The sequence below is a fragment of the Hibiscus syriacus genome, unplaced genomic scaffold, assembly GCF_006381635.1.
Source record: "Hibiscus syriacus cultivar Baekdansim isolate YM2019G1 unplaced genomic scaffold, ASM638163v2 tig00111273_pilon, whole genome shotgun sequence".
NCBI classification, from domain to species: domain Eukaryota; kingdom Viridiplantae; phylum Streptophyta; class Magnoliopsida; order Malvales; family Malvaceae; genus Hibiscus; species Hibiscus syriacus.
Window position 1 is genome coordinate 1,564,993 of NW_024063040.1, and position 16,193 is coordinate 1,581,185.

General features: G+C 32.6%; 1 protein-coding gene across 1 annotated transcript; it reads right to left on the reverse strand.

Annotated features, from left to right (window-relative positions):
• Positions 1-2,468: 2,468 nt before the first annotated feature.
• Positions 2,469-4,464, reverse strand: LOC120157562 (uncharacterized protein At4g08330, chloroplastic-like). The gene is made up of 2 exons (XM_039168657.1): positions 4,245-4,464; positions 2,469-2,914 (listed from the first exon to the last, which is right to left on the reverse strand). The coding sequence occupies exons 1-2, from the start codon at positions 4,337-4,339 to the stop codon at positions 2,518-2,520; spliced, it is 492 nt and encodes a 163-aa protein (XP_039024588.1). The 5' UTR covers positions 4,340-4,464; the 3' UTR covers positions 2,469-2,517.
• Positions 4,465-16,193: the final 11,729 nt, after the last annotated feature.

Consider the following 16,193-nt stretch of genomic DNA (forward strand, 5'->3'; position numbering starts at 1 on the left):
AAATACATGTTTCGTATTTTACAAAAACCTAATAGCTAAGTTGTTGCAAAAAGGTTCTAACTACGAAAGACCCTCAATCTTTCCTAATCAGGAGTTGCGCTGTGATGAATGTAACATGAAACGTCAAATTATCCTAACGATATGACACAAAAATAGATGAACAAATGTGTCATAAAAACAGACAAAAAACAACGCTTCAATAATACACACAAAAATAAAATTAAACTACGTCATTTAAATCACACCTAAAACAATACTTAAAAAAACTATATACTTTAAAGAAAAGAAAAATTAAAGTTTACGAGTTTTTTTTATAATTTTGAAATCTAAACTTAACTCTCTTTATCCTTTTTCAATCAACTCATTCTTGGTTGCTTTGTTTGTAACTAATATTCAAGCTTGCTTCACATCTTTATGAGATACATCTCAAACCTATCCTAAATAATATTAACTTTATTCTATTTCTTATTGGGTATTTACATTGACAAATTATGATTACATTGCTAAGTTATGGTAATTAATTTCTATTTTCCTGACCCCCATCGCAACTTTACATTTTTACTCATGTACGATATAGTATATTAATAAGATATTCTCTTTTCTTTTTTATAATTAATTTATAGATATATCTATAAATGATGATTTCATTTGTTTACTCCTCCCCGCTTTCTAGTAAGGACGCACGGAATTGAAATAATTAAAAAAATTAAATATTTTTTATTTTTTATTAATATGATGCAAGTGTAAGGTAGTATCTGTTGAAAGATAACTCTTTACATTTTGACATTAAATGCTCACATCCCTGACGTCGACAATGCTCGAACCGAATCTTCAAGGAATAATAATAAATTTATTATCACGAATGCTAGTTGAATCGTATTTAAATATATTTTATTTTATTTTTTTTATAAAAAACATAAAGTATAGTGGTATCAGGTATGTATAGTTATAGACCAAAATGGACAGATAATCCAACCTGCATAATGCTGCAATTTAATGTCTTTCGGAGTGTTTTTATGGTGTCAGGGATTTAGAACAGCAGCCACAGCGTGAAACTGACAATCACTAGACAACGTTGACTGTCGTCAACATCAGAAAACAAATATCAGAAACACTGCTTTCCAATATATATATATATATCAGAATTCAGAAACACTGACACGATTTTCTTTTCCCACAAAATCCTAATCCTAAACATTGTTTCAATGTTGGGTTGCACCTCATCATTGCAGTATTAAAGACAGGTTTTCTTGGCCCAATAGGTCATTGGGGTTAAACATCTCGGGTTGTAGGGCACCCAACTTTTTATTTTATTTTGATAAATACAGTAAATGTTACAGTGTAATCCAAACTCATCACCTCGATTTTATTTTTAATACATCATACTTCTATGCTCGACATCAGTGACCAAAAGTTCAGCATAAAAGCCCATCAAAGCATTTTCTCTCGTCTCCTGTTCTCTCACCCACACAAATTCATTTTCTTCTACTTTCATTTTCTCTCCTCACTCGAGCCAACTACTAACCCACGATCGAATCTTCATCAATCAAGACTTATGTTCAAACCAAAAAATGTAAGCTATCAATAACCGACCAGACATACTTATCCCTTACCCATTAATATACAAAATTGAATCAATCGTCATCCGTATAAACTCAATTTTTAAAACGTTAAAATTCGACACAATCTAATGGTAGATAACATAGAAAGTGGTCCAAAAAAACAATCATTAAATAAAACAATTGGTTTAAGGATATAATCTTTACCCCTGTAGTAGACCCGATTTATCATTTTTGACCCTATCGTATTTCAATTTAACCCTCAAAATTGTTTAATTTCATCATTCTATACTCTACCCCTAACCTAAACCCTAAACTATATACCCTAAATTAAGATTTAGAGTTTTGATTGTGGTTTGGGGTTTTAAGTTAGGAATATGATATATAATGATGCAATTGAACAACTTTAAGGGTCAAATTGATGCGAAGATACGATAGAAACAAAATGACAAATTGAATCTATTGCAATGGAAAAAGCTACCCTTTTGCCTAAAAAATTTAAATAATTTTAAAGATTTTCTTAAAAATCTAAACCACAATATAGAAGGAAAAAAAGGGGGAGAGAATGAGATAATTTCGGCGAAGTTAATGGTTGCAGAAGATGTTGGACGGTGGCTTTCTTTTTCTGGAAATTTTAGAGCTCTGACTTTATGATCGGCAAATTATAAAAGTTTTAATATTGATAATGGTATATATCATATAATAAAATACATGAGAATCTTGGAATTTGAACATACTTGTGCTGGACAAGTACCCTTACTCGGTTCTTACCACCGAGTAACAGGGACAAAACGAAAGCATAGAATGGAAGGATTCAAAACAACTATAGACAATAACAATCCAACAAAAAGAAAACGAAGCCTAGTTGATAATGCAATTACAATAACGATGAAGACAGCACTGGAAAACGAAGCCTAGTTGATAATGCAATTACAATAACGATGAAGACAGCACTGGATCACATAAAAAATGGAGTACCGGGTTTTTCGGCAGATGAAGGTTGTAGGGCACGGATCCGAATATCGTATTTTCTACAACTGGAACCTTCATTACCGGCGGTTGAATCCAATCCATCTAGTGCAATAGGGTGGCCTGAAGTTCTATCTTCATAAGCATTTCCAATATGATTGCCACACTTGCGGCAAACAAGTTTGGTTCTACGGCGGAACAAGCCCCATGAATGCTTTGAAAAGTAAGGACCCCATCGGAACTCATCAACTTGTGTAAATCTACTCTCATCTATACTAAAGAATGATATAATCCCTCGCTTCATTGATTTTCCGTACTTAGAGCCTATTGTTGCGGTGTTTCGACTAGAGGAACTTAAGTTCAGCTCATACCCACAAGAACCGCAACTGCAAGAAAGAATTGTTTTCACCATTTTATCTTGGGTTCAGAAACACGAAAACACGATGCATATATTCCATGTTTACGGCCAAGTTTCAATATTGCAACATCAAGAGGTTCACAAGGAAGGTATTGTGGTTTAAAAGGCATTGCAATCAAATTACAACTCAAACAACCGATAAACATCGAATTCTTCAGATGTTTCATTACTACATAACTACCAAGTATCAAGCAGGCTAGAGTATCTGAAGAGTTCGAAGTTAACATAAATGCAAAATAACAACTCTGCAACCGATCAAATCGAATCTTTCAATGTTTCACAACTACATATCTAACAACTATCAAGCAAGCTAGAGTATCTGAAAATTTTGAAGCTACCATAGATGCAAAATAACGACTCTGCAACAAAAAAAAATCAAATCTTTCAATGTTTCACAACCACGTGTATCTGGCAACTATCAAGCAAGCTAGAGTATCCGAAGAATTCGAAGTTATCATGAATGCAAAGTAACATATACAATCAGTTCTTGAGCATCCTAATATACATGTAAGATGAACAAATTCTATGGCGTCCCCAGCCATCAACAACCAGAATATTATCCCAGAAAAAAGAGAAACACAAAGAAGTTAGCTAATTCTGAACCCCCATCATCCCCGATCCGTAAATTTTAACAGCAAGCAATATTCTACTACCGCTGCTACATTCACATTGCCCTACGTTACTCCTGACTCTCCATATTTGTGTACCTATCTCCAACACATTCAGACATAGACACGGGATAATCCTCTAAATACATGAAAATGCCTAGAAAAAAAAATTGAATATGCCTGAGCCGGAACCGGACAAATACTTGAAAAAAATAACATAGCCACTGACCATGGTGAAATTTAAGCAACTGGTTTTTGCACAGAAATCACATCAACTAAAGCCAATTTCACAATATATATGCAATATAATGGTGAAAGAAGGTGGTCTTCTTTATGTGTGTGTGTATATATATACATCATTGTCATACCAAGTGGTCCCACTCCCCTTAACAATCCTTAATTTTCATGAAGTTTTTCATCTCAATAAAAGGTCTTTTTAGAACTCAGCCTTAGATCTCCAATTAAAGCAGTTAATGATTAACACTTTATTCGCAGTCAATGGAGGCGAAGTTAAAAACTTTACACGATGTAACACAGTCAAGATCCTTAAACAATCAATAAGAAACAGAAAACCCAGAATCAATTATGTCATAACAAACAAAACCCAGAAATAAAAAATCGAAAATTTCAAACATCAAATTCAACAAGCGAACCAATCAGAACTCACACCGCAAAAAAGAAAGAACAAACCTGTACGTTACATGTCTTTGAGAGGCGGAAGAAAGAGAGTGGGGGAGATTTCCATTGAATTGTTGAACATCCTTAACAAGCATCGATTTCTCCATTGATTTTTCTTCTTATCGCTGAATTAAAAGCTCCGATCATGAAAAGACGGCAAGTCTTAAGTTCTAATTGAGGGGTTAACCGCAACGAGTCCTCCTGATTCAGAGTTGACGTTAACGCCTCGATTTTCAGGGCTTAATTAAAGAAGTTCAAAAGACAGCAGCAGTTTGTAGATAAAGACGCGAAAACAAGGTGGTGTCCTTAATTTTTATTTTTGGGTTTAAAAGAGTTGACTGCCCTTTTTGACGTGGTTTAAAACGTCACTAATATTTTTTTTCCTATTTTGATCGTCGATTATAATTTTTTTTATTCAATTGTCTACGTAACCTTCTCTTTAGTAAAGGCGAAGAGTCGAAACAAGGATCCCTCGGACAAACTATTCAATCTTAATTATATTAAAATTTAAATTATATGCAACAAACTAATTCAGTTTACAAACAGTAAAGATTCAATAACTTTTTAATTTAGTTTACTTCGTTCGTAACGATAATTAATTATCTTAAATGTAACTATTTCAATTTAATTATTTTATTTATAATACAAAAATTATGTAATTTATTATTTTATCTTATTAGTTCAATTAGTAATATGAGATAAATTATAAATAAAATATATGATGATAAAATTTAATTATTTTATTTATAATACAAAAATTAAGTAATTTATTATTTTATCTTATTAGAACAATTAGTAATATGAGATAAATTATTAAATAAAATATATGATGATAAAATTTTGGCTAAATTGTGTATTTAATCAACCCACCTATTGTTTTGATTTTATTTTACTCATTCGATATGATATTTGAATACCAGTTAGATCTGGGTTAATTCTAAAACCTCATGGCCTACATCCTGAACATGCCTTTATCCATCCACTGCATTTTGAATTTACTGAGGTACTAGATGAATTGAAATAGTTACTATGGTATTTCACTCACATACACCATGTAGCTATTCAGTTCAATTTACTAGACCTTCAATATTTTATTGATAAAACTGTACGGAGACAAATAACCTTTTCACTATTTTACAATGGTTTTACCCTCTACACCAATGGTTGAACATGGTTGACAAAAAATCTCTCAGAATCCCTGATTTGTTTGTGATGATTATCCTCTACAAGCCATATTATTTCTTGCAACATGGAGCATCAAAGCAGTTAGGATCATTTCCTACGGCGTGGATTCACAGAATTTATCATAATTATGTTAGGAAATTGGGTATCCAGTGCAGAGAATTGTAGAGATATCTCAGGCAACTGAATAGACAAATTCCAATAGAGATATGACTTTCTCAGATGTTGACACATCATAAGACTCATGGCCTACAAATCCTACACTTCATCACAAAGCAATAATGGAGCCAGCGCGTGAATATCGAGAAAGTATTCCTGATCCCTCGTAATAATCCCAAGATTATCCTAAGATCATTAGTTCTATTAGCAAAAGAGATGACTCAACGGTTACCTACCATTGAGAAATTAAACAAAATTATTGATATTGATATGATATTATCTTATAATAATAACATGTCGTTATCATTGTTAATTTTTAAATGATGAATAATTAAAATGAAATTAAAATGTAATATTAATGATGGTTTATAAAAATAAATTAAAACATAATAATTAAAAAGTTATCGAACTGACTAAAAGAGAATCACGATAATTGAATGATTAAATGCGTAATTTATCTAAAAAATTTATTTCATGTACATCATTGGGCATATGCGTTCTATATTTTTTTACACGTGTCGTTGTTGTAATGTTAACAAGGTAGTAATATCTTCGATTGATGTCGGAAAGGCATGGACCATGGTTATAAAATTAAATAAAGTTTCAAAGATGACGATCCATACCAAGAACGAGTAATTTTTATTATTATATTCGTTTTTTCTAATTTGAATATTAAATTTACAATATTTTTTTTGATAATCAAATATATTCATCCAAAAGGAAGCAACAAGCTGCTACAAGGAACAAGAATTACAACCAATTACAAGAGACCCCAAACAATACAGAGTTGTCTATTTACCCTATACACCCTATTCATATCATGCCTGTACAACTTAATTCTAACAGCGTCTTTTATAGTATTTACAATTACATCTGTTGAACGCGACAATCCTCTAAAAATACGAAAGTTGCGCTCTTCCTAAATGGAATAAACGAATCCAGTCCAAGCTAGTTTCAGAATGTGAACTAACAGGAACTTACCATTCCAATTTCTAGCCATCCAGCAAAGCATATCATCCCAACTAACTCCTTGCTGCTGCAACCAACAATCCTGCAAAACAGAATCCCATATTGCTCTCGAGTAAGGACATTCCAAGAACAGATGGTTCCTAGATTCAAATCCACTCCCACACAGTCCACAAGCAAGATCTGTCGCCACTCCAAACCGCATCAATCTATCCTTGGTAGGCAACCTATCAAGGATTGTCATCCATGTGATTAAAGAATATTTTGGGACATGAGCAAGAAAACCATATAAGACGATAACAATCCACCCAATATTTTCTTCCCTTGATTCTGTCCCAAACCCATCGACCTCTAACTTGAGTCCTGTTTACAAAAACTGGGAATAGAACCCTGACCCCATCTCACAATTTGATCAATTTCCTAAGTATCCAGCTAAAATGGGATTTATTCCCCACACTCCAATAGTCTTTGTGTTTGAAGCAATAGGCTTTAATCCAGGCAATCCACAAAGAACCCGCACCAACAAGGATGTTCATAACAAGCAGGAAACAACAAGTCTTATTCCAGTCAGCCAAACTCATTAGCCCCAAGCCTCCCTCAGATCTAGGTGAGTAAATTTGATTCCAGGCAACTCTAGCTCCCCTGGCCGAGGTATCATTACCTTTCCAAAAGAAGCACATGCATAACTTTTCAATATCCTGGATCACTCCCTTCGGTAGAACAAGTTGCCTGCTCCAGTAGCTAAATATGCTAAACAAAACTGTTTTGATTAGCTGCAACCTCCCACCATAGCTTAATTTCATGCTTGACCATTGCTGCAACTTCTCCTTAATACGCTCCACAAGGGCAGTGCAATATTTCCCTGAGAGCTTACGAGTTACAAGTGGCACCCCCAAGTATCTAACAGGGAGCTGACCAACACGAAAAACCAGTTGCACACTAAATCTACTCTAAGTCTCCAGCATTCATCCCACAAGCATAAATCTCAGTTTTAGAAGCATTTAACCTCAGGCCAGACATCTCATAAAATTTATCCAGAACACTTACAACACCCAACACATAGTCCAAGGATCCATGACAAAAACAGCAACAAGTCATTAACAAAACATAGATGGATTAGGGAAATTCTTTTGCAACTAGGATGATATTTAAAAATTTCATTCTTAACAGCAACATCAAGCAAACATGAGAGTACATTCATGACCATAACAAAGAGGTAAGGAGACAGAGGGTCTCCTTGCCTAACTCCCCTTGCACCTATGAAAAATCCCACTAGGATACCATTCAAAGCTATTGAATAGCTTGGGGTTGTTACACATGCTTTAATCCAATCACAAAATATAGGTGGCAGACCCAAAGCTCCAAGAACATTAAGCCCAATTAATCGAATCAAATGCTTTTTGCAAGTCAATCTTGATTGCACACCTAGGGGACAGATTCTTTCTAGAATATCCTTTAATAATCTCTTGAGCTAATAAGGTATTATCAGTAATGCTTCTGCCCTTTATAAAAGCTGATTGACTAGCTGAAATCATGTCAGGGAAATATTTGGCAAGTCTAGTGACCAAGATCCTAGTAATAGTCTTATAGACAATAGAACAACAAGATATGGGTCTGAATTCACTAGCCTTACAAGCATTCAATGATTTTGGAACTAGGACAATAGTTGTTGCATTAAAAGCTGGCAAAAGGTAAGAAGAATGAAAGAAATACCTCACAGCTCTTAGGAAGTCATTACCAACAATTTCCCAAGCAGTCTTGAAGAACCAGAAAGTATAACCATCAGGCCCAGGGCTTTTGTCCCTCCCTTGTCTGAACAAGGCTTCTTTAATTTCCATGTCTGAAATCTCCCCAACAAGAGCATTGTCAGCTCTAACAGGAAAGGAATAGTTCAAAATGTAACACCCCCAACCCGTATCCGACCCGGATACGAGTCCGAAGTGTCACATTGACTTTTCAAACATTTATTCGTATAAAATAGTGAGTAATTTAAAAACTTTGATAACACTTAACTTATTCAAAACGTTTACAAAATATATCAGAGTTCATACAATTTATATCTTTAGACTACATGCCAACTACACTCTATAACCAGTACATATATTTTCTGATCTGACATTTGGTAAGGAGAACTGACCTGTCTTGCTCCGCATTACTCTTTACTCTTCTCGAAACCTACGTGTGAAACATCACACGCTAAGTCGAAGATTAGAGGCATAAAAACTTATAATGCACTTTATAACATACATCAATATGCATGTCCTGTTCTATCATGCTATACCAATTACATGACTTCCTCATATCATGTAAAATTTATCAGATTAATTAACAATAAATACATACATACATAAATCATCATTAGCAGTTTATCATGTAATCACATACTTTTATGCTTAACCTTTTCAATCAAACACTATACACACACAACATCATATCATTTGTAATACATTTCATATCACTAACTATATTTGTTATATCTCTTGATTAGCCCATGTACACCTGTGAGACTGTAGATATATGAGTCTATTGAGGTTGTGCACCACTATGCTGTCATTACAGCTCATATAAATGTCCCGAAGGACCTATCCAAGGTCATAAAAATCCTCGGTAACTATCCAGAGGTCATAAAGATCCTCGGTAATGTCCATAGGTCCCGAAGAACCTAGGTAAACTGTCCATATGTTCCTTAGAATATTTTATACTGTCCATATGTCTCGAAAGACATAGGTAAAACTGTCCATATGTTCCGTAGAACATAGGTAAACCCTCAATCTTGGCATGCCAACTATACCCTTAGCTCTCACATACATAACATGGGCATTTCTTTTATACTTATCATTTCACATAACACATAGTCAATTACTCATAGAACATTTTCATATGAGTCACATTTACATGTCACATAGCTTATATACTTTCTCGCGTAGTTACATAGATCCATGTCATATAACATATCATATAGCTTAGTTCATTTCTCAGATATCATATAAACATACATATCATATCTTGGGCATTTTCTTTATACTTATCATTTCACATAACACATAGTTCAATTACTCATAGAACATTTTCATATGAGTCACATTTACATTGTTCACATATGATCATATATGCTTCATATAACACAAGAAACACCTATAACACTTTCTCATAGCTTATATCAATTTTCAGAGTCCTTTCATATTACCTAATGGCATATATCATATAGATATATAATAACTGATATCATATTATCTACCTGATGCTCCATTTCTTTGTATTCCCTTTTTCATATCATCATACATTTAAATATTCTTATATGTCCTATCAATATCCTATAAACTACTCATATTCTCATATATCATATTTAAATATGATTGTATAGTAATACTCTATAATTGTATCATATAATGATTTACCCAAGTACTCCTTTATAAAGTTTATATTACAGTTCAATTAGTCTCATGCTATCTTATAAATAATTTTCATTTATTTTATATCATTTTCCCTTTTTATTCACATAAACCATCTATTTATTTAGTTCAATTTATCATGACTTCCACAATACTCTTTAATAAAACTTTGTAGCTCTTCACTATAATACATAAACCATAGTTTCCTTTAATTTATCAATATTCCCTATATTACTTATGTATCCTTATTTATGCCTTCGAATTCATACTATTCTCTTAGAGTCTCCTAACATTTCTCGTATAATCACTTATACCATATCATATAACTTATACTTGATTATCTTATTCTCTCATGTTCATTTCATTTCTTATGACTTTATCATATAACTTATCTCATGTTCTTCCATTATTACATAATAAAGTCTTACCTACATCATATAACATATACAAAGCATATCATTATCTTTAGTCATGCATACATACAATCCATGTAATACATATATACATATAATATAACCACACATAATCATGTCCATGACTTTATGCATATTACTCTAGGAAATAGACTCATCGCAAGTCTTATTTCCATTAAACACTACATATCACTAGTATGCACTCACCTTGCCTCACTAGTCCATTCCAATCTCTTATCTTCCCTTGATCGATCTTACTTGCCAAATGTTCCGGAATTGCTTTACGCGTAGAATCTACATAAATGTACATTTTGAGGTAATCATTAGATACCTACACCTTGTAATTGGATACTAGCAACTTAAACGAACTTATCAAACCAATATTCACATTTTTCCTTTAGGGGTAATCGGTTCCCTACTGAGGGGGTATCGATTCCCTCATGACATTCTGGAAATTTTGTTCGGTTGAAGGGGTATCGGTTCCCCTTGAATGGGTACCGATTCCCCTTGCCCAGAAATCATATTTTCAACCCGAAAATTACTTCATTTTCTCTCAAACACTTCATATATCATCCCCTTTTCATTCTTAACTCTAGTACACATACTTAAACCAATCTATATTAATTTATTTCATCTTAAACCTCAAAATCCTATCTTCCATATGAGATTCAAGAATCATACCAAATTTTCAATGTGTTCTAATTCCAATTCTAACACTTCATACTTCTTAATTAGATTGATGACAAGTCAAATTCATCCATAAAACTTCAACAACCATACCATATCAAAATTTCATCTTAGAACTCATATTGCAAATTCCTTCATAATTCTTTTATCTTATTGTTTAAATCCCATATAAGCTTTCCTTAAGCTTATTTAATACCCAAAGATTCAAAACCAACTTATAAATTCCAGAAATTAACAGTTAAAAATCAAACTTACCTTTAAGCTGGAGCTACGAGAAGAAGAAGAGAGCAAGAAGAAGGCTTCCAGAACTCTCCCAAAACCGACGTGTATCACTTGTATTTAAAGGAAATACAAAATATCCTTTAAGCTGAAAAGACTAAATTGCCCCTTTAATTATCCATCTATGCTATTTAATCCATCATCAAAATTCTTTACTTAAATCCCAAAACTTTTAACTTATTTCAAAATTGAGCACAAAATTTCCCAAAATTTACATTTTAGTCACCGACCCGGCTTTTGGGATGTTACAAATCTCCCCTCCTTATAAGAAAATTCGCCCTCGAATTTTCACTGAACATCTTAGTAAGAACATATCTTCTAATGTTCTTATGTTGCTTCCCTGACTTATTCTTTCTTGTCATCATCAGAAACTTACTTTTCAATCCTTAAGTTTTCCAACTATCTTTTTCGTTTATACATTCATCTTCTGTTGCTTATCATATAAACAATAACCAGTAATACCAATCCATTGTTGTCTTTTCTCTCATTCGACTATGCATTTTTCCTTTGACCTTTCTAAAATTCCATATAATGTCACATCACAGTAACATCCATCTCTATATCATAAATCCATCTATTTCTTCATAACTCTCTAATTACGTTATAACCATACCAAACTTGTATTTCGTCATCATTTGACCAAAACACAACTTTAAATCTTCTTCAATGTGATTAAACATATACTTTAAGGAGTCGAACAATATTTTCACATCACCTTGCACACTTGTCTTATTTCCATATCAAAATTGTCCTCTGTACTTCCATATTTATCGTATCTGATTCTTTTAAATCAATCCCTTTCATTTATTTATTCCTTATTCCTTATACATAAATCATATATTTCCTTTCATGTTCACATACTCTTGTCTTATCACTTATACTCATCTTTATGTACCAATCTTCATTGCATCCTCATTACTCTGATAACCCATTTCTTATACATAACTTCATTCTTTATCATTTCTTATACTTGTATTTTCCTTCATGAAGGTTCCATGCAAATACTTATCTCAGTTTCTACATCATAGCTATCTGCTTAGAATATACAACTATATTCAAATTCACATCATAATCAATTAACTCCACTTTATCTTTCCTCTAATCTTATAACTCTAGCACCTTTACTCTGACAGCTAGATAATAACTTTTGTTCAATCTAGGGCACAAGCCCTATTATACCAATCATATACATCCTTTCCAATCTAAATTATCTCAAAATTTGCTTACTCAATTTATCAATTTCACCTCTATTCTCATACATCCTGAAACTTCTTTTGCTCAAACTCAACATTCTGACTTCCTGTGTCCTATAATCTGATCATCGATATACACATTCTCAAACTCTTCTTATCAATCCTCAGCTTTACTTAAATATACAAATTCTTACTTCCTTTTCCTTTACTATACCACATTACTATGATCCAAATATGCAACTATAACCAGATCCATTTCAGATCTGGTTATCATATCCTGACAATATCTTATAATCTTATAATTCCAGTATATTTTTATCACATACTCTAGTTAGCCAATGCTAACTCTTTCCATCTTAACTGCAAACCCTTATCATAAACATACTCTTGTTTATGCATACTACTATCACTTCGTTTCAAACTCATAAGCTATGACTTTGTACATCTTATACACTTATCATTGATGCACTTATCCTTGAGTTCTTCTATACGTACTCATCACGTCCTTAGATCTTTTTAACATTCTTATGGTGACACATGTTCACCATATTCTATCTTATCCACATAATAACAAAACTACTCTATATCGTGTTTCCGGTTCCAAACGATGAAAACTTTCTATCACTATTCAGATATGATTTCAGCTTTCTAAAATCAACTTTTGATCTTACTAGGCATTTTCTGAGGTGTCCGCTCTTCATACTGCCTGGCCAGGGCAGGTGAATAGCTATCACAATCAGGAATATCACCTTTCACTTACTTCGAAATTATCACGATCGGATTTCTACTGTATTAAACTATTCTTATTCTATTAGCGAGACAACATATTCCTTACACTATCAGATCAGAAAATTTTCAATCTATGTTGGCATGTACATCTTTTATGACACTTTGGACTTCGGTTTATGCCGAGAATCGGCTAAACCTTAGCTCTGATACCATTAAATGTAACACCCCCAACCCGTATCCGACCCGGATACGAGTTCGAAGTGTCACATTGACTTTTCAAACATTTATTCGTATAAAATAGTGAGTAATTTAAAAACTTTGATAACACTTAACTTATTCAAAATGTTTACAAAATATATCAGAGTTCATACAATTTATATCTTTAGACTACATGCCAACTACACTCTATAACCAGTACATATATTTTCTGATCTGACATTTGGTAAGGAGAACTGACCTGTCTTGCTCCGCATTACTCTTTACTCTTCTCGAAACCTACGTGTGAAACAATCACACGCTAAGTCGAAGACTTAGTGAGGCATAAAAACTTATAATGCACTTTATAACATACATTAATATATGTATGTCCTGTTCTATCGTGCTATACCAAATTACATGACTTCCTCATATCATGTAAAATTATATCAGATTAATTAACAATAAATACATACATATACATAAATCATCATTAGCAGTTTATCATGTAATCACATACTTTTATGCTTAACCTTTTCAATCAAACACTATACACACACAACATCATATCATTTGTAATACATTTATCATATCACTAACATATATTTGTTTATATCTCTTGATTAGCCCATGTACACTTGTGAGAACTGTAGATATGTGAGTCTATTGAGGTTGTGCACCACTATGCTGTCATTACAGCTCATATAAATGTCCCGAAGGACCTATCCAGAGGTCATAAAAATCCTCGGTAACTATCCAGAGGTCATAAAGATCCTCGGTAACTGTCCATAGGTCCCGAAGAACCTAGGTAAACTGTCCATATGTTCCTTAGAACATAGTTATATTGTCCATATGTCTCGAAAGACATAGGTAAAACTGTCCATATGTTCCGTAGAACATAGGTAAACCCTCGACTCTTGGCATGCCAACTAGCTCTCAAGACACATAACATGGGCATTTTCTTTTATACTTATCATTTCACATAACACATAGTTCAATTACTCATAGAACATTTTCATATGAGTCACATTTACATGTCACATAGCTTATATACTTTCTCGCGTAGTTACATAGATCCATGTCATATAACATATCATATAGCTTAGTTCATTTCTCAGATATTCATATAAACATACATATCATATCTTGTTCACATATGATCATATATGCTTCATATAACACAAGAAACACCTATAACACTTTCTCATAGCTTATATCAATTTTCAGAGTCCTTTCATATTACCTGATGGCATATATCATATAGATATATAATAACTGATATCATATTATCTACCTGATGCTCCATTTCTTTGTATTCCCTTTTTCATATCATCATACATTTAAATATTCTTATATGTCCTATCAATATCCTATAAACTTACTCATATTCTCATATATCATATTTGAATATGATTTGTATAGTAATACTCTATAATTGTATCATATAATGATTTTACCCAAGTACTCCTTTATAAAGTTTATATTACATGTTCAATTAGTCTCATGCTATCTTATAAATAATTTCCATTTATTTTATATCATTTTCCCTTTTTATTCACATAAACCATCTATTTATTTAGTTCAAATTCCCATGACTTCCACAATACTCTTTAATAAAACTTTGTAGCTCTTCACTATAATACATAAACCATAGTTTCCTTTAATTTATCAATATTCCCTATATTACTTATGTATCCTTATTTATGCCTTCGAATTCATACTATTCTCTTAGAGTCTCCTAACATTTCTCGTATAATCACTTATACCATATCATATAACTTATACTTGATTATCTTATTCTCTCATGTTCATTTCATTTCTTATGACTTTATCATATAACTTATCTCATATTTTTCCATTATTACATAATAAAGTCTTACCTACATCATATAACATATACAAAGCATATCATTATCTTTAGTCATGCATACATACAATCCATGTAATACAGATAATCACATATAATTATAACCACACATAATCATGTCCATGACTTCATGCATATTACTCTAGGAAATAGACTCATCGCAAGTCTTATTTCCATTAAACACTACATATCACTAGTATGCACTCACCTTGCCTCACTAGTCCATTCCAATCTCTTATCTTCCCTTGATCGATCTTACTTGCCAAATGTTCAGGAATTGCTTTACGCGTAGAATCTACATAAATGTACATTTTGAGGCAATCATTAGATACCTACACCTTGTAATTGGATACTAGCAACTTAAACGAACTTATCAAACCAATATTCACATTTTTCCTTTAGGGGGAATCGGTTCCCTACTGAGGGGGTATCGATTCCCTCATGACATTCTGGAAATTTTGTTCGGTTGAAGGGGTATCGGTTCCCCTTGAATGGGTACCGATTCCCCTTGCCCATAAATCATATTTTCAACCCGAAAATTACTTCATTTTCTCTTAAACACTTCATATATCATCCCCTTTTCATTCTTAACTCTAGTACACATACTTAAACCAATCTATATTCATTTATTTCATCTTAAACCTCAAAATCCTATCTTCCATATGAGATTCAAGAATCATACCAAATTTTCAATGTGCTCTAATTGCAATTCTAACACTTCATACTTCTTAATTAGATTGATGACAAGTCAAATTCATCCATAAAACTTCAACAACCATACCATATCAAAATTTCATCTTAGAACTCATATTGCAAATTCCTTCATAATTCTTTTATCTTATTGTTTAAATCTCATATAAGCTTTCCTTAAGCTTATTTAATACCCAAAGATTCAAAAC

Excerpts from the sequence above, each read along its gene's own strand:
- LOC120157562 (XM_039168657.1), bottom strand. The coding sequence starts at position 4,339 with ATGGAGAAATCGATGCTTGTTAAGGATGTTCAACAATTCAATGGAAAT. Across the intron at positions 2,915-4,244 it reads CAAAGACATGTAACGTACAG|TTGCGGTTCTTGTGGGTATG; the intron begins GTTTGTTCTTTC and ends TCTTTCTTGCAG.